Source organism: Topomyia yanbarensis, chromosome 1 (genome assembly GCF_030247195.1).
Source record: "Topomyia yanbarensis strain Yona2022 chromosome 1, ASM3024719v1, whole genome shotgun sequence".
NCBI lineage: Eukaryota > Metazoa > Arthropoda > Insecta > Diptera > Culicidae > Topomyia > Topomyia yanbarensis.
In genome coordinates, this window is record NC_080670.1 from 52,841,340 (window position 1) to 52,867,562 (window position 26,223).

The following is a 26,223-nucleotide window of genomic DNA, read 5'->3' on the forward strand; positions in this document are numbered from 1 at the left end:
TTCGTCTGCCTGTGCGTCTGTTTGTGCCGCGGGTCATGAATTGCACAAAGTGTAAACAACTGGGTCACACAGCCACCCATTGTAGCAACAAGGCCCGCTGTGGAAAATGCGGGGAGAATCATCTAGATGATTCGTGCAGTAGGCAAGCCGAAAAGTGTCCTTACTGTGCGGAGAGTCTGCATGATATCTCGGCATGTCCCGCGTACAAACTACGCGGGGATAAACTGAAACGTTCCCTTGCGGGACGATCCAAACATTCTTTCGCAGAAATGTTAAAGAATGCTACGCCACCATCCTCAGCAAACATCTATACTCACTTGCCTCCTGACGAGGGCGAGGCTGGTAACCCACAAGAGGGAACATCTACTAGGGTGCCTAGAATTTATAGGAAGAGGAGGAACACTTCCTCTCGTAAAGTTCCTTGTAAAGGCCAGAAGGTGTCCCTTGAGGGGGCTCCGAAAGTCACATCTATTGGAAGTGTTGCAACCAAACCGAAGCAATTAGCTCCTGGTCTCGGAGGATTAAGCTCAGAGAAGGAGTTCCCAGCACTTCCAGGAACATCAAAAATCCCAAGTGTTCCTTTGTTTCAGTTCGAGAGTAATCACAGCACTGGAATTATAAAACTCTCGGACATAGTGGACTGGATAATAAAAACTTTCAATATTACTGATCCTATTAAAAGTCTTATGTTAGCTTTTCTCCCTACAGTGAGAACATTTTTGAAGCAGTTGACTGCTAAATGGCCCCTCCTCTCAGCGATTGTATCCTTCGATGGCTAACTCATCGAACGAGGTCACGGATTTGATCACTGTTCTACAGTGGAATTGCAGAAGTATCATCCCGAAAATCGATTCCTTCAAAATTTTAATAAATAATTTGAGTTGCGATGCATTTGCATTATGTGAAACTTGGTTAACTTCCGACATAGAACTCAACTTCCACGACTTTAATATTATTCGCCTGGATCGAGACACCCCCTATGGAGGAGTGCTTTTGGGGATCAAAAAGTGCTATTCCTTCTACAGAATTAACCTTCCCTCGATAACAGGTATTGAAGTTGTCGCTTGTCAAGTAACAACCAAAGGCAAAAGCCTTTGCATAGCTTCCATATATATTCCCCCCAACACCGCGGTTGGGCACCGACGGCTACAAGACATCTTAGAATCCCTGCCAGCACCGCGACTAGTTTTAGGAGACTTTAACTCTCACGGTACAGCATGGGGTTGCCTCTATGATGATAACCGGTCTTCCTTAATTCAGGATCTTTGCGATAACTTCAATTTGACAATTTTAAACACGGGTGAAATGACACGGATTCCTGCTCCTCCAGCGCGCCCGAGCGCCTTAGACTTGTCCCTTTGCTCAACATCGCTGCGGTTAAATTGCACGTGGAAGGTAATTCCTGATCCCCACGGCAGCGACCATCTGCCGATTGTAGTCTCAATCAATAACGGTTCAAGGCCATTGAAATCAATCAATATTTCGTATGACCTCACACGAAATATCGATTGGAAGAGCTATGCTGCCGCGATATCCGACAACATCGAATCTACCCAAGAACTTCCTCCGGAGGAAGAGTACAGCTTTTTGGCTGGCTTGATTCTCGACAGCGCGAATCAAGCTCAGACTAGGCCAGTACCCGGCGCGAACATACAAAAACATTCTCCCAATCCCTGGTGGGATAAAGAGTGCTCAGACGTGTACGCAGAGAAGGCCGCCGCGTTTAAGACCTTCCGGAACGACGGGTTACCCGCCAGTTTTCGACAGTACGCGACGTTAGACAAGCGAATGAAGAGTTTGATGAAAGCCAAAAAACGCGATTATTGGCGCCGGTTCGTCGACGGATTAACGAGAGAAACATCGATGAGCACTCTTTGGGGAACAGCCCGACGTATGCGAAATCGAAACAGTACTAATGAGAGCGTGGAATATTCAAACCGTAGGATATTCGATTTCGCCAAGAAGGTTTGTCCGGATTCCGCCCCGGCACAGAAGATTTACCGCGCCGCGTCTCCTCACGATAGCGCGAACGAAATACCTTTTTCGATGGTGGAGTTCTCACTTGCTCTCTTGTCGTGTAACAATAAAGCTCCGGGGCCAGACAGAATCAAATTCAACTTGTTGAAGAATCTGCCTGACTCTGCCAAGAGACGCTTGTTGAACTTATTTAATAAGTTTCTCGAGGCTAACATTGTCCCACTCGATTGGAGACAAGTGAAGGTCATCGCCATCCAAAAACCAGGAAAACCAGCCTCCGACCACAATTCGTACCGTCCGATCGCAATGCTATCCTGTATCCGGAAGTTGTTCGAGAAAATGATCCTATCCCGCCTCGACAATTGGGTCGAAGCAAATGGCTTACTGTCAGATACACAATTTGGTTTTCGCAAAGGCAAAGGGACGAACGATTGTCTTGCGTTGCTCTCAACTGAAATTCAAATGGCCTATGCTAGCAAAGAGCAGATGGCATCAGTGTTCCTAGATATTAAGGGGGCTTTTGATTCAGTTTCGATCAACATTCTTTCAGAGAAGCTGCACCAGCATGGTCTTTCAGCGACTTTAAACAACTTTTTACTAAACTTGTTGTCGGAAAAGCACATGCATTTTTCGCATGGTGACTTATCGACATCACGATTTAGCTACATGGGCCTTCCCCAGGGCTCATGTCTAAGCCCCCTTTTATACAATTTCTATGTCAACGACATTGATGAATGTCTTGACAATTCCTGCACGTTAAGGCAACTTGCAGACGATGGCGTGGTGTCTGTTACGGGACCCAAAGCTGTCGATCTACAAGGACCATTACAGAATACCTTGGACAATTTGTCTGCTTGGGCTATTAAGCTGGGTATCGAATTCTCCACGGAGAAAACTGAGCTAGTTGTATTTTCAAGGAAGCGTGAACCAGCACAACTACAGCTTCTATTAATGGGTCAAACTATAGCTCAGGTCTTCACAGTAAAATATCTAGGGGTCTGGTTCGACTCGAAAGGAACTTGGGGATGCCATATTCGGTATCTGAAACAGAAATGCCAGCAAAGGATCAACTTTCTTCGTACAATAACCGGAACATGGTGGGGTGCCCACCCAGGAGACCTAATTAGGTTGTATCAAACAACGATACTGTCGGTAATGGAATACGGATGCTTCTGCTTTCGCTCCGCCGCGAACATACATTTCATCAAACTCGAAAGAATTCAGTATCGTTGTTTGCGTATCGCCTTAGGGTGCATGCAGTCGACCCATACGATGAGTCTCGAAGTGCTGTCGGGCGTTCTCCCGTTGAAAAATCGATTTTGGGAACTCTCATATCGATTGCTCATTCGATGCGATATCTTGAACCCGGTCGTGATTGAAAATTTCGAAAGGCTTGTTGAGCTCAATTCTCAGACCCGTTTCATGTCCCTGTACTTTGACTACATGGCGCAGAATATTAACCCTTCTTCTTACAATCCCAAACGTGTGCATTTCATAAATACTTCTGAATCTACTGTTTTCTTCGACACATCCATGAAAGACGAGATTAGTGGAATTCCGGACCACATACGCCCACAAGTGGTTCCAAACATTTTTTATAATAAATTCCGAGAAGTCGACTGTTCTAAGATGTTTTATACTGACGGATCAAACCTCGAAGGATCCACTGGCTTCGGTATTTTCAATCAAAAGTTCACCGCCTCCTACAAACTCAGTGACCCTGCTTCAGTTTACGCCGCAGAACTAGCTGCCATTCAGTATACCCTTGGAGTCATTGAAACATTACCCGCAGACCATTACTTCATCGTTTCGGATAGCCTCAGTTCCATTGACGCTATTCGCTCGATGAAACAAGGCAAGCACTCCTCGTATTTTTTGGGGAAAATACGGGAGCTACTGAGTGCTTTATCTGACAACTCTTTCCAGATTACCTTGGTATGGGTCCCTTCTCATTGCTCCATTCCGGGCAATGAGAAGGCAGACTCCTTAGCTAAGGTGGGTGCCTTAGAAGGAGACGTTTACGAAAGACCAATTTGCTTCAGCGAATTTTTCAGTATTACTCATCAGAGAACCCTCGAAAGTTGGCAAACTTCGTGGAGCAGTGGAGAGCTGGGAAGGTGGCTACATTCGATAATCCCTAAGGTATCGACGAAACCTTGGTTCAAGGGGATGGATGTGGGTCGTGACTTCATTCGTGTGATGTCCCGACTCATGGCAAACCATTACACGCTGGATGCACATCTCCGGCGTATTGGGCTCGTGGATAGTGGTATCTGCGCTTGTGGCGACGGCTATCACGACATCGAGCACATTGTCTGGGCGTGCACCGAGTACAGTTCCGCTAGGTCTCGGCTAATGGATACCCTGCGGGCCCGAGGAAGACCAACCAACGTCCCGGTTCGAGATGTGCTGGCAAGCCGCGATGTTCTCTATATGTCCCTTATATACACCTTTGTGAAAACCATCAATATACAAGTCTAACTGCCCCTTGTTATCTCCTTATCATTCTCAGAACGCTCTTCCACCTGTATCAAACCATCTGTATCGAATGAGCCAGCAAACACGGGACCTACGGCACGAACATAACACGCTTAACTCGAAATGTAGCCGATCCACATCTGAGCCGTACTACGAAATCGTCTGGAAAAACCCCTGCCATCTTGAGGAGGACCACCCGGCGTCCCAGTACATGATTCCCCTGATGAAGGCCACCCGAGTTTGTAATCCATCCGTTGATCTCACGATGCCTGAAACTGAAATAATTTTCTCTCCCTGCCATCTTTGTCTACCCTCCCTCCCCTGACTCGTATACCCAGAAGTAACACCCCTACCCCCCCCCCCCCCCAATATCATCACGAAGCATTTAGCTCTTCTTGTCTCTTCTAGTTTTAACTATTATATCATATAATCTCGTTGAAATTGCCCAACTCTACTACCCACAAAAATAACTATAATTACGAATCTTTACAAAATTCAATCATGCCCTCTAGTTATGCCTAGTTTTAAGTTAGTCGTAAAAAATTGTCCCCCTTAATTAAACATTATTTGCTCCAATAATCTCACTGATAAAAATGTCAAACCATATTGCCACAAAAACTAAATGACCCCCCTAATCTTACGAAAACAATATTATCCCCTTGTGTAGATATATAAGATAGCTATAAAATCGCATTAGTTTCATTTTAAAAAAATCAATATGTAATCCCCTAGTTTTAAGCAATTTAAAATGTAAAACAAAACAAAATTGGCACCTTTAAGCTAACGCAACGTGCCTTATCAAATAAACGATTTGAATAAAAAAAAAAAGATGGGTGGGTAATGTCTGCGACATAACCGGAGAGATGTAGAATACATAAGGAACACGTTCTTCAAATATGTTGATACTCATTGGAATTTTCGGACAAAAGGTGATTTGGGCGAGGAATATTTCAAATTATTCTTTACAAAAATGATGGTGGTCCTGAAAAGGACCGGTTTTGTTGGCGTTGTTGGCCTTGGTGAGGGAGATGGCTAACGATGAAATTAATTGTTAGCATGAGGAAGTCGCGTAGCACTGGCCAATGGAAAAACAGATAATAATTGATTCCTGAAAATCAATTTTTCTTTATTCATGTAAATTATACATACTTACAAATCTAACAGAAGATTCCTGATCATATTTCTGAATCATTAGTGCGAACATTGTGTAATTTGGTTAAGTACAATGAAAGTTACAAACTTTCCAAACTCGACCTTCTGTTCATTCAGAAATATTGAAATGGGGTGTCGTGGTCACAATAAAAAAAGATGGGTGGGTAATGTCTGTCACATAACCGGAGCGTCGTGATTTCAATTCGAGACGTTAATTTAAATCTAATAATATTCAACAGAATCACGTTTGAATGGGAAATTTTCAAATAATTCTCTATGGTAATAATGGTGGTTCTGAAAAGAACCTTTGGTATCGGCGTTGGTGTTGATGGTGATGCGCTGGATCGTTGGATATTTTTGGCATGATAGTTACGTGCCTGGCGAACTGTTTTGTAGCCTCGAACAAAACGACAAGACTGGCTTCTTCGGGTACCATTACGGCTGAACTTTATAAGCTTAGCTCGACTTTGAAATCCTGCACAATCTCACGAATCAGACACTGGTAGGGCCATTTTGTTTGCTACTAGCACGGAGCTGCACAAAAAATCATTTAATGCAGTTAGTTCACGGGGGCTGCCAAAAAGCTTGAATAGAAGCATGCGACTTCAACGTTTCTCTTAAACACATGCAACAACACATTCGTTTTGGTAATACTGATAATAACAGTAGAAAGGAATGGAAAAGCAGTGCACGAAACGAGCGAGAGGATAATTTAAATTTTTGTTCCGTGTGCAAGCTACTTCTTTCCACCCAACGTATTATGTTGCTTGTTGAAAATTTGCTACACACCTTAAAATAAAAGTTTCAGTTTAACTCTCACTAGAACACAATTGATTGGTCCTGAAAAGAACCGTTGCTTTTATTGTAATTTACGCCCACTCCCACAAACCGACCAAGTAGGCATCAGTGGCTTCATTACGGCTGAGTTTTGTAAGCGAAGCTCGACTTTGAAGTAATACACAACCTTACGAACCAGACGCTGGAATGTTAGCCAGCGGATTAGTTGCTCCGTTGCCCTTTAGTTTGGGCGAAATACTAGCATGGCGACAGTTCCTGATCGGTAGTTGGTTGCGATGGGCCACCAGTAGCTGGGGCACTTTTGCGGACCGTCATCATCGCCAACTGCTTTCCTCCGGTGGACTGGCTGCTTGCTAGTGCTTGAACGAATACGAATGATGAGAAAAACCGACCGACCAATATTCATATATGAAAACACAAGAAAGCACTACTATCGCTCTCCCGCTCGTTTTCGTGCCATTCCTGTGCCTTTCCTTTCCGTTCGGCTACCAATACTAGCATAACCAAAACGAATATTCTGTCTTTCCATCGCCTTCAATCTAGTGGCCAGTGCTAGCAAACTTGCATGTTCAGTTTTTCAATAACAACATTCCAACAATATTTTCAAAGAATGTTGCAGATTTGAAAAGAAGGAAGGAGAAGATTTTCACAAATTTAAATTCTTTTGTTTTATTTGTTAGCGCTGATAAAGGCTATTTAGTTTGCTACTAGCAAGGAGCTGCACAAACAAATCGATTTATGCAGTTAATCAACGGAGGCTGCCAAAAAGTTCGAATAAAAGCATGCGACTAGTGTACTTTGCATGTTCTATATTTTATCAATACTAGAGAGGATCAATAAAATAATTCAAATTGTTATAGCGACATGGAATTGTGGCAACACTGGCCATGAGATGGTGGGGGAACACGCACATTCGTTTTAGTTATGATGGTAGTAGCAGCAGAAAGGAATGGAAAAGCAGTGCACGAAAACGAGCGAGAGAAGATAATTTAAATTCTCTTTCTTTCTTTCCACACATCGTATTTCTTATATTGCTTTCTGAAAATTATTTGTTATACACCATAAAATGTAAATTTCAGTTTAACTCTTATTAGAACACAATTAATTGGTCCTGTAAAGAACCGTTTATTGTTTTATTGCGGGAGCATAATTCAGACGCACTCCCCGCGGACACGGTGAGCTAGAAAGCACTATTTTGCATTCTCGAACAAACCGACCAAGTAGGCATCGTTGGCTTCTCGGGGCATCATTACGACTGAGCTTTGTAAGCGTAGCTCGACTTTGCAGTCCTGCACAATCTCACGACCCAGACGCTGGAACGATAGCCTACTCTGTTGCCCTTTAGTTGGGGCGAAATTCTTGCAGGGCGACAGTTCCGATGAGTCACCAGTAGCTGGGGCACTTTTTCCGTCCGTCGCTATTGCCAACTGCTTTCCTTCGGTGGACTGGCTGCTTGCTAGTGCTTGAACGAATACGAATGATGAGAAAAACCGAACGACCAATATTCATATACGAGAAAGCACTACTATCGCTCTCTCGCTCGTTTTCGTGCCATTCTTGCGCCTTTCCTTTCCGTTCGGCTACCAATACTAGCATAACCAAAACGAATATTCTGTCTTTCCATCGCCTTCAATCTAGTGGCCAATGCTAGCAAACTTGCATGTTCAGTTTTTCAATAACAACATTCAAACAATATTTTCAAAGAATGTTGCAGATTTGAAAAGAAGGAAGGAAAAGATTTTCACAAATTTAAATTCTTTCGTGTTATTTGTTAGCGCTGATAAAGGCTATCTAGTTTGCTACTAGAAAGGAGCTGCACAAACAAATCGATTTATGCAGTTAATCAACGGAGGCTGCCAAAAAGTTCGAATAAAAGCATGCGACTAGTGTACTTTGCACGTTCTATATTTTATCAATACTAGAGAGGATCAATAAAATAATTCAAATTGTAATAGCGACATGCAATTGTGGCAACACTGGTCATGAGATGGTGGGGGAACACGCACATTCGTTTTAGTTATGATGGTAGTAGCAGCAGAAAGGAATGGAAAAGCAGTGCACGAAAACGAGCGAGAGAAGATAATTTAAATTCTCTTTCTTTCTTTCCACACATCGTATTTCTTATATTGCTTTCTGAAAATTATTTGTTATACACCATAAAATGTAAATTTCAGTTTAACTCTTATTAGAACACAATTAATTGGTCCTGTAAAGAACCGTTTATTGTTTTATTGCGGGAGCATAATTCAGACGCACTCCCCGCGGACACGGTGAGCTAGAAAGCACTATTTTGCATTCTCGAACAAACCGACCAAGTAGGCATCGTTGGCTTCTCGGGGCATCATTACGACTGAGCTTTGTAAGCGTAGCTCGACTTTGCAGTCCTGCACAATCTCACGACCCAGACGCTGGAACGATAGCCTACTCTGTTGCCCTTTAGTTGGGGCGAAATTCTTGCAGGGCGACAGTTCCTGATCGGGTTGCGATGAGTCACCAGTAGCTGGGGCACTTTTTCCGCCGTCGTCATCGCCGACTGCTTTTCTTCGGTGGACTGGCTGCTTGCTAGTGCTTGAACGAATACGAATGATGAGAAAAACCGACCGACAGATATTTATATAATCGCGCTAATATGCACTACTATCGCTTTCTCGCTCGTTCTCGTGCCGTGCATGAGCCTTTCCTTTCCGTCCGGCTTCTAATGGCCTAACCAAAGGAATATGCCGTCTTTCCCCCACCAAGTGCTCTCGTCAAGCAACCCAATGCGAATAACCATACGAACAAACATGTAATGGACCTATATATAAACTTTTCATTATTTTATTGTTCGGTTGGTCTACCATAACGACGGCTCTGTGCGGGATGGGCTGAAAATTTTCACTTTTCCGAGTCGTTTTCGAAAGATTTTTCAAAACACATTTTTTTTGTTATTAGTACATGTTATACATACTTCAAATTTTAATACAGCATAGAGGAACATATTTGCAACAAATTGGTCTAAAAATCAAATCATTCTGTTAAGTATGATAAAAGTTATTAACGTTCAAAATCTGACGCGGCGCCGCAGCCGATATTTTGAAACGGGACCCCTATATTGAAACCTTAAATGTATTCTACATTAAAAATAAACGATATACTTCTGGAGATGCGCAATCATAAGGGCAACAACTTCTCCGAACAATCTATAGTTCTAAAGTTAAAGGGTTTAGACGCTATTAATTTGGAGCACGAAAACGACGTTTTACAACACTGTGCAGAGTGGAAGTGGCTAGCTGTGCAAGGTGCCCATCCACACCAGTTGGAGCAGCCGTACATCGACAAGACTGCATCTAATTTTTGAACAATTTGTATTCTCATTCGGCCCTTCATTGTGCAATTTGCTATATTATGACAGATCGTCTAGGCGCGGTGTTTCATGAAGCGCGGTCATTTGCGGCGATGAAATTTCGGGTCGATACTAATTAACACAGTATACAATATACAAATAGTCCTCTTGCTTTTTATTTGATTAATCTATAATTTCGCTCGGCGCAAAACGCGTGAGGGGGCAAAGCCCCCTCTTGCCCCTTAGGTTGCTACGGCTCTGGTTCGATTCCCATCTCCGCACACAAGGTTAAAGTTTTTTCCAAAGAGGCGAATGACCCTAAGGTTAAAACCTCTATAAAATTCTCACAACCTTCGCTTACTTCTCGAGTGCAATGCTCTTCGCTACAGAGGTGTAACATATCATTTAATTCGAATCGCTTTTCTTTGGCCCACTGGACGTCAAAGCTCAAACAATTCACTGCATGGTAGTATTGATTTCGCACCTATTATGGGGCTATTATCTCTTCTTTCTGAAAATTAATGAACAATTTGGTTTTAAAAACACAGCTCTTTGAAAAAATAAATAAATTTAGTAATTTTCAATAGCTCGTTGATCTTTGATCTTTCAAATGGAATTGATAGATTGAAAATCGAATCGCAATGCTTAGAGATATTTTGGTTTGAAGAAATACATTTTTGTTGTAAAAATCACTTGCAACTGTCCAAACAAAATGGATTGAAACATCAGTGCTACGGTAAAACTATGTTCCAATGAAAGTTCCACAAATCTCTAAAACAATGCATTTGCGAGAAATTAACACATCAAACGATAATATAAGCAACCCGATCCAGGAGGAGATTAGCCGGCTCAAAAATAATAAAGCCGCTGGGGTTGACCAAATACCAAGCGAGCTACTAAAACACCTCTGGCGCGCCACTGGCTAAAGCGTTGCACTGGGTGATTACGAAGATTTGGGAGGAGGAGATTTTACCGGAGGAGTGGATGGAAGGTGTCGTGTGTCCTATCTACAAAAAGGGCGACAAGCTGCATTGCTGTAATTACCGAGCAATCACCCTGCTGAACGTCGCCTACAAGGTACTCTCCCAAATACTATGCCGTCGACTATCACCAATTGCAAGAAAGTTCGTGGGGCAGTACCAGGCGGGTTTCATGAGCGAACGATCTACCACGGACCAGGTGTTCGCTCTTCGTCAAGTACTGCAGAAATGCCGCGAGTACAACGTGCCCACACATCATTTGTTCATCGACTTCAAAGCCGCATACGACACTATCGATCGAGATCAGCTATGGCAAATTATGCACGAGTACGGATTCCCGGACAAACTGACGCAATTAGTGAAGGCGACGATGGATCGGGTGATGTGCGTAGTACGTGTCTCAGGGACGCTCTCGAGTCCCTTCGAATCACGCAGAGGGTTACGGCAAGGTAGGTCTCTCGTGTCTGTTATTCAACATCGCGCTGGAAGGTGTAATAAGAAGAGCAGGGATCGACACGAGTGGTACGATTTTCACAAAGTCCGTTCAGCTACTTGGCTTCGCCGATGACGTTGATATTATTGCACGAAACTTTGAGAAGATGGAGGAAGCCTACATCAGACTGAAAAGAGAAGCCAAGCGCGTCGGACTTGCCATCAACACGTCGAAGACAAAGTACATGATAGGAAGAGGTTCACGAGAAGAAAATGAGAACCGCCCGCTTCGAGTTTGCATCGGTGGCGACGAAATCGAGGTGGTTGAAGAGTTCGTGTACTTGGGTTCACTGGTGACCGCCGACAATGATACCAGAGAGGACCAACGCGCACTTGGTGTCTTCGAACGGAAAGTGCTGCGTACCATCTACGGTGGAGTGCAGATGGAAGACGGCACATGGAGACGGCGAATGAACCATGAGTTGCATCAGCTGTTGGGGGAGCCGCCCATCTGTCCTACCGCGAAAATCGGACGACTACGGTGGGCCGGGCACGTAGTCAGAATGTCGGACAATAGCCCGGTGAAAACGGTTCTCAATTGCAATCCGACCGGTACAAGAAGACGTGGCGCGCAGCGAGCACGATGGATCGACCAGGTGGAAGACGATTTGCGGACCCTTCGCAGACTGCGTGGCTGGCGACGCGCGGCCATGGACCGAGTGGAATGGAGGAATCTTTTGTATACGGCACAGGCCACTTCGGCCTTAATCTGTTAATAAATAAAAAAAAACCGATTTTTCAAGAGCCACACGACTTCAAATCTTTTAAAAAAATATCATGTCAAATTAACCATTATAGAAAGCCTTGTTTATTCATCAAACTTGCTTCAATTCATTTGTGTTATTATATTGTAGGGCATTGCGTATATAAACTTCGCACATCTAAACAGTCGATACTTTGAACACGCTAACCACAAGCAGCACCCTAATTCCATTCATTTAAAAAAAGGCCAAAAGAACTAACAAATTTACCAAAGACATCATAAAGCTAAAACAAACCATTTGGGACCATTAGTTTTGCATTCCTAAATACGGCTTTGGGACGCTTTCAGCTTTCGATATGTACTGAAAATTTAGTGCCAAGTTTTGTAGTGACGTCGAAATAGACGAAAGAGAAAGACGCTCGCAATGTTACTAAGGTTGTATTGAATTTTTTTCCAGAACTAGCCTTATGATGCATGCATGCGCATTCCTCTGTGCTTGACACATGCTTGTGCACAAATTCTTAGTCTTACTGCAAAACTTGAATCCGCTGGACACTAGTTACACTGTTTCCAGTTATATTATACATAAATAATACATTTGTACTAATTGTAATAATTAAATACAACACATATAGTGTAAAATATAGTTATCCCTTAAATGCATAACGCTATTTTAAAACAACATTGCGAATAACATCTCTAAATTATCACAGTAATGTATTGAAACTATTAAACAATTTTCACAAAGTTAAAAAAAATAATTTGCTTCTTTAAGGGTTAATATTACTCCAATGTTTGGAAATAAAGTCAAATATGATATCAACTGATACAAAAAATATCTATTGTACATTTTTAATAGACTTATTACGTACAACAAGAATGTTGCCAATAACGGAACCCATTTGTTGACAAAATCGGAGTGTGCCAAAAAGGGAGCATGCCAAAAACGGAACGTGCCAAAAACGGAATTTTACTGTATATGAATAGGCGCTAAGCAAGATTGGAGTTATTAAAAATTTCAATATATTATTCTATTTTTCTATTCTATTCTAACCCTTACATAGCCAGTATTGAAAAGCATCCTGGAAAACACTGCAGTTATTCTGTAGTGTTTTTCTTGTCAATATTAATATTTGAAGCATATTTTCGTATGTCGCAAATATTAAAACGGCCAGGCCTTCGGTGCAGAGTTGGGTTTGAAGATGTTTCAGAATTAGACGGCAATTAAATTATTTAATGAATAATTTAATTGACGACCTATTTTGATTCTTAAAGGAGGAAGAAACGAGGACAACCGTACCGACCGTTTCATTTTAAAGGGTTTGTAACAAATCGTTGGGAGTGACTAGGCTAAAAAAGTTAATGTCACTCCTTTGATCCTTTGTGATGGGACAGAGGTATTTACACCTTGCCCTGGCTAATAAGCTTAGGTTAAAGCGCCTTTACTTCGCCTGCAAACCCTGAAATAAAAAACACTTCATATATGTCTTCCTACCATTTAATTTTACTTAAACATAGTGGAATTAAATGATATAATTATATATATATATATATATATATATATATATATATATATATATATATATATATATATATATATATATATATATATATATATATATATATATATATATATATATATATATATATATATATATATATATATATATATATATATATATATATATATAAGTACGATCATTTCGCTAACCCCTCCGTTTGCGTTTAGATTGGGATAGAAAAAACAAATGTTGGTAAGCGGGATCGATGTTGTTTCTTTTGACTCGTATGTCATTTTCGTTTTTGACAGTGCTTAACACATTGTCATCCAAGTTTGAATGAGTGAATTTCCATTCACTCATTCAAAATTGGATGTAATCAGCCTACTGCTGTTTTGCACTACACCGGTATAACACTAGGTAAAAACAAAAATGCCATTACTAGAAGCAGTCAGGTGAGCTAATGTCCGGTTCACCAAACAACTGTCATTTACAATGCACAAAAATGCCTCTTTGTAACCAAAGCCAAGGCCTGGAAATGTTATCCAGAAACGGAACAACCCTGACGAAACACAATGGAACGACAATGAAACTCTTGCAGAAGTCGATTTCAAAGAAATCTCGGGACTAAATTCTGCAAGGCTTCGTAGCTGAAGATGTGCGCCAGTTGATGAGCGGCATCTGCAGAAAGTACGACGACCTTTGTTTCATCCTTATAAAGTTTTTCGATTAAATGAGTGGTTAGAAAAGTGTCATACAAGGATAACATAAAACGCTCTCACCAGTATGCTGCTCTGAATTGATTTGTCTCATTTTCTAAAAACTGACGGCCGTCGGATTGCTTCCACAATTAATTTGAGTTCTTCATTGCTAATTCATTGCTTCATGTTGGCTAAAAGCTTATCCTATTGACGGACTTACACAATGGCCCCATTCTGGCCTCCATAGTCTGATCCCGCAGATGGAAACCACTTCGCACTTCATTGATGCATCTTTCTTTTAGAGCGGCTCCTTCCTGCAGCGAATAAGCAACAGAACCGAAACTTTTGTTTGTTTGGTACACACATCCACACTCTGACCTAATTTTAATTACTAAACCACTCGTTGCCGATGAGAAAATCTGTCTCAAAATACAGATTGCAACCGATGAAAACTTGGCACAACAATCCACTATTCTTAAGAAAAACTACGTACGAAAAATAAAAATTTCAATATATTAGCGCATTTACCCAAAATTCCACGCGACCTTTCCCAATAGAAAGGAACGACCGCGCTTAGCCATTCTATCATAATATCATAATATCAAATTTGCATAACGAAGGGCTGAATGAGAACACAACTTGTTTTAAAAATCAGCGCGTTAAGCAACGTTTTGTGCAGGTTGAGTATACCAGATTCAAGTGGTGCCAAATTCACCACATTCAGTAAAATTCAAAAATTCTTTTCAGATTACATAATAGATACAATTGGTTTAATGAGTTATACCTGTCAAATAAATTCTGTTTTAAAAATTCTCCTTGCGTTCAAACGAAAATGAGAGGCTTATTACTACCGCGAAATAGCAAATACAAGTATTAGTCACACCAAAATTTTACTGGCAACCTTAGAGTTGTTTTTAATAAGCAGTTTTTGCGGCGTGTGGGTTTCGATGAATGTCTCAATATTTCAAGCTATTAATGGTGTATATTTGAGTGCTGAATTGAACTCGCTTTCAAGTTGTGAGCTTGATGAGTGAAGAAAAGTAAAAAAATATGCTCGATAAGTTTTTCACGGTCACGATCACTTTTATTCGGAACTGTCAAATTTCGATCTTGAGTATCATTGAAGAATTTTACAACGTAAAACGGCATATCTTCTGATATAATACTTCTGGTGGTTAATCCTTCTAGAAGTAATTATAGAGAATTTAATCTTTAAGAAAATTTAGCTGGGAACTTAATGTCTTCAGCTAATTGTTTGAAACAATAAAATTCACTATGCATTTAAGGTATGAGTCTCTGAAGTTAACAAAAAAAATATATTGAAGAGAACTGGTTTTAATTTTTTTTCTAAATATTGTTTTATATCTCGATATGCTGCTTTCATGTAGCCTTCATATTTTTGACAAAATTGTTTAAAATGTCAACAACTTTGCTGAAGGTACCAAGTCATTTACCATTTTTGAAGAGGTAATTTTCCACAATTATTCTAGAACAATTGATCACTAGAATTTGTATATCGAAAGATGCGCTGTTTTATGTTGAAAAATTTCTTCGAAGTTTTAAACCTTCCAAGTTGATGATTACGAAATTATGTGATGTTGAATGTTGAGAAAGTTTTCGAAAGTTTGTCCCACTTTAGAAGTTCACATTCTTTGACTGTATTGACATATTGTTCAAGAAAATAGTCTATGGTTTGAACAATGTTCCGTATTGGTTCTCCTTGTTTGTAGACTGGAATGGCATCTGTTAGACTATTTATGTTTCTGAAGTTTCTATAACTGATGAAACTCTTATTAAATTTCAGCATTTTCGAAAAATCAACAATTTTCATCAAACAGCTACACCCCCCTCCCAAACCAAAGTTCTGGCTACGCCACTGTTTAATAGTATAGTTTTATTTTAGGATTCGAAAAATATTGTATAATTTATTAATTTTTTTTAGCGCCAAGACTTTTTCAGGACGACTATCATTTACGATTTCTGTTTGTCAATCTGTTACGACAGCAGTCATGCCAAGATGTGCACCGCACAGTGATCACCCTCAATTCAAAAGTAGGACAAAACCATTTCTACCGAAGGAGATGTTCGGAAGCGGTTCCGTGTTCGCAAAAGTGTGACTCCGCAAGGTTGAAAGGAAGCGTAGTGTTAAACTTTCGGATTGGCAGATGGATTCGAATCTGTTGAGGTTGATCAACAAAAACGCAGATTTCAGCTAATTGGATCCTTCCAAGTAACCTCACAGGATGATGAAGCAGGATTGTGTAGCTAGAACATGCACCTGGAAGTTGTACGTGCGCGCTTTGACAAAAAAAATTAAAAAAAAAAATACCGAAATTTTATTTTTTGGGTGTATTAAGGTATCGACTTGACCTCTAATATAAACATTTATAATGGATATTAATGTGAAATTTATGTTTTACATTTCTTATAAAAGAAATGTATAGAATTCGCTCAAACTTTCAACATTTTTTCCGAGGCCCGGAGGGCCGAGTCTTATATACCGATCGACTCAGCTTGACGATTTGGGACAATGTCTGTGTGTGTGTGTCTGTGTGTGTGTATGTAACGGACAAATTCTCATTCGTGTTTCTCAGCAATGGCTGAACCGATCTTATCCAAACCAATTTTAAATGAAAGAACTAAAAAACAGTATGAACGCTATTAATTTGTTTTTGATTCTGATGTTTAGTTTTCAAGATATGAATGTTTGAATGCGTAAAAATGGCGTTTCTTGCAGTTTTTTTGAATTATCTGCCAAAATTGACAATACAGATTAACAATTTATATGTTTTTAGATAGCTTTAACAAATACCTTTCGAACAAGCTATAGATTGTTGAAATCGGACTATTATCAAAAGAGATATTTATAATTAAATGCGGACGAAAGATTTTTATCATTTCCCATTGCCAGAAATATAACCAAAAACATGTAATCTATTATTAACGCCAACACGGCTTATTTTAGGTAAATAGTATCTTCGGAGAATTTAATGGAGGTAATATGCGCTTTCTTTTGGTATTGTGCTTTTGCTAATTAATCCCCCTATGAGTGAGATATTTTCACAAATTTTCTTGGAAGTGATTATATCGAAATGACGTCTTCAGCAAATTTGTAGCTCTTACTTTTGCGAATAACTTTACTGAAGACTTTAAATATCTATTTTGAATACTTTAAAAGTTATGGATTGTTGTTTGTGGATTACCTTTTGTCGCCTATTTATTGTTCAATATAGTAATAATCCATTGAAATAAGCCAAACATTATTACGATAAAACGAATTTTGTATTTCATTTTTCTATCTACAACCGCTAGAAATAATCACCGAACACTTCCAAGTTGTCTGGAAGGAACTTGATAACTTATCAATGCAAAAATGTTCATTTGTGCGAACCTTCTGACTGCAATTTTTCTAACTTATGACCATCGGATTGATCTGAAAAATATCGGAAAATGAAAAGCGAAATAAATAACTACAAGGCGTAGCCAAGAGAAGGTTTTGGGGTTTAACACCATACAACCCCCCTCCCTCCACCACACCCAAAAAAATATTGGATTGAAGTTGAAAATTTATTGATGCAGACTGATTTAATTCAATTTTACAATAACAATTATCTGATCCGTAGATTGATAACCTGTTGTTGTAAACATCATGAGGACTTTTGATAAATTATCAGAATGTGATCCTGATATGTAACTGATCTATTGGTCTTGATTTCACAGTTGTCTAATTGCATCAATATCAAATTCCTGCCTGAAAACATTCCAATAGAAAATTCCAGAGTTCTGTAATCAATCATAATCCTCAGATTTATTTTCAAATTGAGCTCGTTTTTGTAGAGATGTACTGTAATAAGGATCTCTATTTAATAGGAAGCGAAGTTAAAATTGATTTAATGTCTATGAAACATAGAACTGCTCACCAAAAAGATGCATAACTTTCAACATTTGCTAAAAATGTTTTTGCCTTTCTCATTCACTCTAAAATTCGTCAATCTAATCCCGACCCGGAGGGCCGAGTGTCATATGCCAATCGACTGAGTTCGTCGAGATCGGAAAATGTCTGTGTGTGTATGTATGTGTGTATGTGGAAAAAATGTGACCTCTGTTTCTCAGAGATGGCTGGACCGATTTGCACAAAGTTAGTCTCAAATGAAAGCTACAACCTTCTCATCGGCAGCTATTGATTTTTTAATTGATGGGACTTCCGGTTCCGGAGTTACGAGTTGAAGAGTGCAATCACACAGCAAATTCCCATATAAACTGAAATGAAAAATTTTCAAAATCAAATTTGTATTTTTGATGCCAAATGACTTTAAAATGCATGAAACATTGAGCTGTTTGACAAAAAATGATTTTTTGGACTTTGGTACATTTTTGCCTTTCTCATATAGAAAGGATATGCAATCACTCTAAAAATCGTCAATCATACCGGCCCGGAGGGAGTATGCAGTGAGGGGTTGCTACTTTAAAATTAAAACTAGTTTAAAATTTCTTAACAAGTTGAAAATTTTCGGCAGGACCTGGATCTCCCGGATCTTTCTCCTTGATCCGCCGTTGGTTTCAAGCGATGTTTCAGTATCACATAGTATCTCAAGATCGTGGCTGTCGATCCGTTGTATGTATGTGCAAATCGTACTGAACATGTAATATTCATTTCCACCATTGTATTGAACATAACCAGCCATGGAATCGTAGTCTGGACAAATGAGACAAGCACAATTGCACCACTAGATGGATTAAAACAGGTTTTGATTTTGGGAATGCGTCGAGTTGAGACGAAAACGTAATATAATTAATAGCGAGGATAACACTTTCCGAATGTAGAGAGAAATTTATGAAAAATGACGCTTTCCATTCGACTCTAGCAGGTTCTGATCTATTTTGATGAGCATTTGATTTTTGTTGTATGACCAATTATATGTATAGGTAAAATATTCAAAAACAGTAATTTAAGGTCAAGATAGCATCATTTTGAAACCGCCAATTTCGGAGGTTTAGTATCTTCGATGAGTTTTACAAACATTAAACAGCGCATCATTTGATAAAATAATTTTGACGGTATATCGTCCAAGAAGTATTTATGGTGAATTTTCTCAGGTTAATATTCATGACTACAATAAAGTCTCAACAAATTCGCTAAAGGCACGAACTCTGTTACTATTGTCTGAAAAATTAATTCTGCATAATTTTAAAACTTCAAATATTACGGTTTCGGAATTATGCCGTTTGGACAGTGAGATCGATTTTCACCAAACCCCCACCAATTGTAAAATTGGTATTGTAAAAAAAACGTAAGGGCGATACTTCAATGCTGATAAGTGGGACCGAAAAATTAACCAACGCCAAAGGGGCGATACTATCATTTTGTCAATTTCAATAGCAAACACAAATTTTAATTTAATAATTTTAAATACTTCATGAAGTTTTGGGTTTCGATCACTGAATCATGCAATCTAGGATGTAAAAAAACACAATAGTTCTTAAAAAGGAAATAAAACCAAGTCTGGAAATATTCACTGTTGATTTTCTTTGAATGGTGTCAATGCTAGTATCGCTTTTCTCAAGAAAAAGTGTTGATTTCTTCTTCTCAGTCACGTTGGAAATTTGAGTAAAGTATAAACTTCAAGTCGATTAAAAAAAAATCGATTTTTTTGGCTCAGTACAATATATAACCCCTTTAGGAAAATTCAGTTTTCCCACTACAATGTATTGATTAAGGAATTTAGATATTTTTTTAACAGAGCATTAGCAATAATTCGTTTGTATGTCTAGTTTATGGGCCATTTTTTCGCTTTCCCATTGATTTGGTTTGAGATCTATCCCATGTAGTATGTGTTATCAAAAACATCGCGAAGCATCAAGTTCTAAATGTTCTCAAACGATGTAATATCCGAAGAGAGTGATAAGAGTTATAAGAAATGTCTCATCACACTGTTAGGTGGATTAAAAGCTTTTTTATGCCAAATAATGGTTGATTTTATTTAGAAAATTATTTTCCTGGTAAAAACCCAAACATAGGGTAGACGAGCCCTTATTCATCTCATTAATCAGGATGTCACACTATTTCGATTGTAACTCGGCTCATTTACGGCTTACAGTGATTGGATCCAGCTTAGTGATTTAGTTAACGAAATATGCAACTTTATGCATGATTCTAATATTTTTACGTGAACAATTCCACGAAAGTTCGGATTCTACAGTAAAGTTGTATATCAGGACTATCAAGGTTTGCATCTTCAGAAGATATATTTAAAATGATAAAACCTACAACTTTCTCGAAGACACCACATTCCTATCTAGCTTCATTAAAAAGTTGATTCCGAACTAGTGTAATTCAACCAAATAAAGCGCTAAGTGCTATACAGCAACTTTTCCGAAGACACCATAACTCTATAACGAAAGATAATAATTGATTCCACGTTTTTAACTTTCCGACCACAATGTACCGTTTTTGTCTTAATCTCGTATTGCTCAGACATGAGACATGACACCTTTAATGAAATTTTAAAAAATATGCTCAATAATATACATTTGTGCATGAAATATATATATTAGTTGGAACATAGCAAGTGTATGAGAGATCCTGACCTTCAGGAACGACTGTGTGGGACGAAACGTCAACGTACAATGCAATCCAACTAAAAACAGTATTAAATCGAGTTCACCGATATGTGAGCTACAATGCAAAATTTACTGATTGCGAATCGATTGACTACTTTTTTTTAAAACCTTGGATAACGAACGAGAAAACTTGAATTTCCATAAGACTCAATGTGGGGTTAGCCCCTTTTGGACGCCAGCCATTCAGTTGATGAAGTTCTTTCATGATGTTTACGTTTGTTTTGACCGAGGGAAACAAGTAGAACGATTCGTTTTTCGTAATCCAATTCTAAATGTCTAAGGGATCATCCATAAATGACGTAGCATTATATGGGGGAGGGGGAGTTTTGTATTTTGTGATGATGTGTGACGACAGGGGGGTAGGGGGTCATGTCATGCTACGTAGCTTTTTTAAAGGGGAATAAATAACATCGCTTTATATATTTTTTTTAATTTTACGGGTCAAGGGGGAGGGGGGAAATTACCGTCAAGCTACGTAATTACCAGGGGGTATTTAGAGGTTTGTGACGAAATGCTACGATGGGGGAGGGGGGTGTTAAAAATCACTCAAAAAATGATACGTCATTTATGGATCGTCCCTAATTTAAACGTTAATTACAACGAGTGGGTCTAGCAGCCCTACTGATAAATAATAGTGTGACAGCTAGATTGTTTAGCATGAACAAAACGACAACAGAACACACAAAAATTCTCGTTTCCTTGAGAAAGGTCCAATAAGGACCGAAACGTTGGAGAAAGAGAGCAACGAGTGTTCTTGATTTTTATTGACTGAAACGCCGATCTTCAAATCATAAATTGTCACAATAACAGTCGAAAGTACACTAATTTATGTTTATTGCATTATCATTTATTACAGGAATGCATACGACTTTAGGTGATTATTGGAATGCATAGGTATATTTGATATTGTTCGGTGTCTCAAAGCATATAAGAAGATAACATATTTGCACTTAGAGTTTTCTATAAAAGTTTCATAGCATTCAAAAGCTTTTTAGTGCGATGTGTATGTTTTGTATGTCGATATAGTGCTAGATTTAATGCTTCAAATTTTAGGTGCATTGAAGCATTAAAAATAGTTGTATACGTGTAGTTAGCAATAGGAATGCTAACTTAGAGTCAATCTAGAGCATTATATTAGTGCTTATGGTTACTTTGGTGATCAAACGCGTATACCAAATTGAAACGAGGTTTTCGACTACGGATGGAATCCCATCCCAGGCACTATATCGTCAATTTAATCAGTCGGCATGTCAAACAAAAGAAAGAAAAGAAAAGAAGAAGGGTGGGTACGATATCGAAAGGGAATTTTTTCTTTTGCTGTGTCGATAAAGAAGCGAAATAATTTTAAAAAAACACAGCTCTATTTTAGAATTGCTGATAGCCATTAAGGTGCTTCTGAATTAGCTCTATTCTGGCATATTCTTTCGTCTTTTCCGACACTAAGTGTGCTTTAATGAGCTTTGAAGAATTTTGAAGCCGCAAAGAATATGTTTTGTATGCGAATATAGAACATATCTAAAGCCATTAAATAATGCTTCGTGGTCTCTTGGGTATATTCCTTACCACTAACCTTACCGCTTCCCCAATCCTTCCCATCAGGAAAGACGATTCATGGCAAGGCACAAATCTCTGATCAACATGGGGAACGTGCTATTTGAGCCAGAGGCTACTGATTTCTGTTTCCTGAGCAGTGCTGAGCTCCCTCACGGTACTGATGGCAAACCAGCTAGACAAAAGAGAATGAAACGGTTAGCAGTTAAAGCAGTAAGCGATGCTTTTTTGAGTTACGGTTCTCATTCCAATGAATTGACAACAGTCAGACGGTTCTCTTCTGAATCTCTCACTCATTGGAATCATTATTGAGAGGAAGGGAAATTGACCGTTGTTTTATTAACAATATAAATACGGTTATGACGGTCATCTCATTACAAACAACGAGCTAGAATTAACAAACAGGCGGTTTCACATAAAAAGCTATGCATAAAAGAAACTGAAAGGTGGAGAAAAAATCAACAAAGCACCGCATGCTGCCGGAATACAGTACACTGATAATATTTAGTTTACCATACCAATCCAAAACAAATGGTACTCAATCTGTCTATCATTTCAATGCGTTCTCTCTCGCACGGCTTCTGTGAGAGATAGTTAACTGAAACACTATCCGAGGAAAATGGAAATGAAATAACGGTCATTTTTGTGGTGATACGGTCACTTCATATTTACCGTCACAATTCAAAGACCATCGTGAGATTGCACAGCACTGTTCCTGAGTACCCGCAAATTGAAAAACTCGTAGATAATATGAACAGGAAGCTGTCGAAATTCACCTGTCTGGCACGCTATCTGTGGATGTGGCAATATGAGTCAACCAAAGACTAATAGAAACTACGGACTCACGAGTTTCTCATGACTGAAGAGGTACTAACTCATACTGAACTAGAGGGCTTAGCCCAGTCAAAAAGGGCAAGTTGCTGGCTAACGGGGGGCTATTTGCCAATTAGGGGGCTATTTCAAATGCAACATTTGGGCGATTTGCCGCCGTCACTTTTTTGCCGCCCATCCCGCCCTTAAATCGCCCCCAAATGGCCCACGGAACGCGCCATTTAATCGCCCTTAATTGCCTAATATGGAAGTTAAAAATAATACTTATTTTCGGATTCATTATCTATTCACATATACTTACCAGTATACTAGGTAATCAACACCAACTTATAGGAAGAATCAAAGGTGAAATTGGTATTGCACACCAAAACTTATCACAATCTGACGTTCATTAAGACTTTAGGTCAGAGATCTTGTTCTACTATACTTACACACGTTTCCACAATTTTCTACATTCTTTGGCTAAATGAAGTGTACTAGATAAACAAAATACAAGTGAGAACACACCAATTGTTCAAAAAACAATTTTAAGATTAAGCCACACATGAACCGCCATGTTTAGAAAATGCAAAGTCCATTTCAGCCGCCAGAAAATTTGTCTAAGTAATGAAATTGCCTTTAAATCGCATTCGCAAATTTCATTTGTTCCTAGGGGCAATTAGCACAGGCGAGTTGAGTCAAACGTCAAACTTTTTAAATCCATGTTCGTCCGCATTTTTTGACAGGGAGGTTGTGAAGGGCCCGACACTAATACAAGCCTTGGGGCCCGACGCGGCTGTCGACGGCCCTGCATCACCCTATATGGTAGTTGTTCGGAAGGTTGGAAACGGATGGCTAGATATTTTGAGGATGCTCCACGAAGTTGCATCCCCAGAGCTGCTTTTCTCAAATATAATGTTATTCGTCCCGAACTTCTCCAAACAATACATTGCTAGTAGCGTACACAGAGTTTGATCGGAAAATAATTTTGTTGTTTATGTTATGGATAAGAGGCAGAGTGAATTACGCTTCCTGCGATAACAGCTCGTTAACCCTTTTCAATCGAGACTTTGTTCATTCACTCATTAATTTTTCGCAAACAAAACCACAATTTATGGCTCTATTCAAAAACCCAAGCTATAATTTTTCCAACCAATTATCCTGGAACATTTCAGATGCTAATGTATAATCCGAGCGTATTTTTTTCGTCCGCGACTCAAGACGAACCAAACCGTCGAAATAGCGCACTCTGGATGAATGAATGCGAAACCAGCCTGTCATTTGCGTCGGCTTATATGTAGAAACCAGAAGAAGACACTAATTAATGCCTAGATGAGAGAGAGGTGCTCCAGCCGATCATCATTCGGGAATGTAGAACAATAAAATCTCGCATTGGACATTGCCGCCGAGCCGCCTTTAGTGCCGTTGTTGCCACCCTAATCGGATTAGTTTTTATGTTAATTCTGTCCCGTTTTTCTTTTATTCGAGATCACCCGCGTCGTCGTCGTCGTTTTGAGTTGCGAGGTCCGAAAGGCAGCAGCCAGGGCTGGGAATCGATTTGTTACAGTTTTATTTTTACCCGATTAAAGGTTGTTTGGCTTTATTTGCTACGTGCTTCGGAAGGTTTCTTTCTTTTTTTCAACGAAACCGTAGTGTGTCGTTGAACTTTTGAGTTTGTTGTTATTTCAAAGCAGTAAAAAAACATCCGAAATAATGGGTAACTGAGCAGTATTCGATTGTTGGTGAGCTCGATTGTGTGGCACTGGAAGCGATCATCGTTAGACACCCGAAGAAGTGAACAGGTCGTTCGTAAAAGTTTATTGATTGAATAGAGCAATCTGACGTTTGTTGGCTAATTTCTCAAGCTGAAGTTTGCAACATTTTACGATTGTAAATCGTGATACAAAAGCTGATTCAATAGCTCTACACAGCTAAGCGATGCCCGATAGAAGAAAATGCTTGGTTGAAATCGTATTTAAAACTAATCGCAAATACTACTTTCCGTCTTTCGTTGGATGGCATACATTGTTTTATATATTTGGTTATTGTTATCAGAATATTTTTCAGTAACTCGTTCAAAACTGAACTGAAAATATCAGTGATAAAACATATAATTTCGGTTATTCTAGCTAGTCGCAGAGTTACAAAACTTTGTTATTTTTGGACACAAGGCCAAAAACTTCGGCCTTGCTATGCCTTTCCATTCGTTAGAATGCTTTGATTCTATACGCATAAAATTCCTTTTTGACAACTATCCTATCAGCTTAAATTCGATCGCCATGCAGCAGAAGTCAATGAATCACCTTGTTTTTTTTATTTGCAGCCATTGGCCAGCGCACAACGCCCCCTGAGCTTCCGATCTACGGCGATCCGGAAGAGGACATTGCACTGGATCTGATCTTCCCCAAGGGCAATCCGACGTTCGTACTGAACGGCAAATCCCTGCAACTGATTCACCCACTGGACCGAGACGAAGAGAATCTCAGTCACATTGTCTTCCAGGTACGTAGCAACCGTCGTCTTCTCACTTTTTCTGTCGCATTTTAACCTTGAACTTCTCTCCCCCCTCCCCCATGTTCTCAACACGTTGCAGATAACATGCACGATCCGATCAACGCGTCGCAAGCGCAACATACCGATCATCGTGCGAGTGTCGGATGTGAACGATAATCCGCCGATGTTTATCAACACGCCGTACGAGACTACTGTGCCCGAGGTAAGTGCCGCTCTCTGAACCGTGTAGATCCGCCCCACGATATCCGACTGGCATCAGACGCAACTAGACTCGTCACGCGTCAACACAGGGTGGGGTCAGTTTAAGTTATATTTATGGCTGATACGTCGTACAGTAGGGCACAATGAACTTGTGAAGCGTCAGAATTTTTCTTTGTTAGTAAAGTAGTGATCTCATATTTATTTACTATTAAGTAATTTGTAATTTTGTAATCTATTGAGTACTATAACAATTGTTATTACAGACTTTGCATCATGTGAAGGTCTGAATCAGGTCAAAGAAGTTGAGTAAAATTCTGATACACTTTCAAGTGCGCATAATTTTGACCAGAAATTGTCTTAAATTACTCCCTGTGCAAATTCTTTGATCCTTTCCTTGGCGTGAGACCTGCGAGAAGTTTCCCTG

At 39.6% G+C, this 26,223-nt stretch overlaps 1 protein-coding gene across 1 annotated transcript in view; it reads left to right on the plus strand.

Annotated features, from left to right (window-relative positions):
- Positions 1-26,223, plus strand: part of LOC131677621 (cadherin-99C) — a 462,625-nt gene that overhangs the window by 183,302 nt on the left and 253,100 nt on the right. Inside the window, exons 3-4 of the mRNA XM_058957516.1 lie at positions 25,408-25,586; positions 25,678-25,800. Of these exons, the coding sequence (XP_058813499.1) occupies positions 25,408-25,586; positions 25,678-25,800 (302 nt within the window). The remainder of the gene's footprint in view (positions 1-25,407; positions 25,587-25,677; positions 25,801-26,223) is intronic.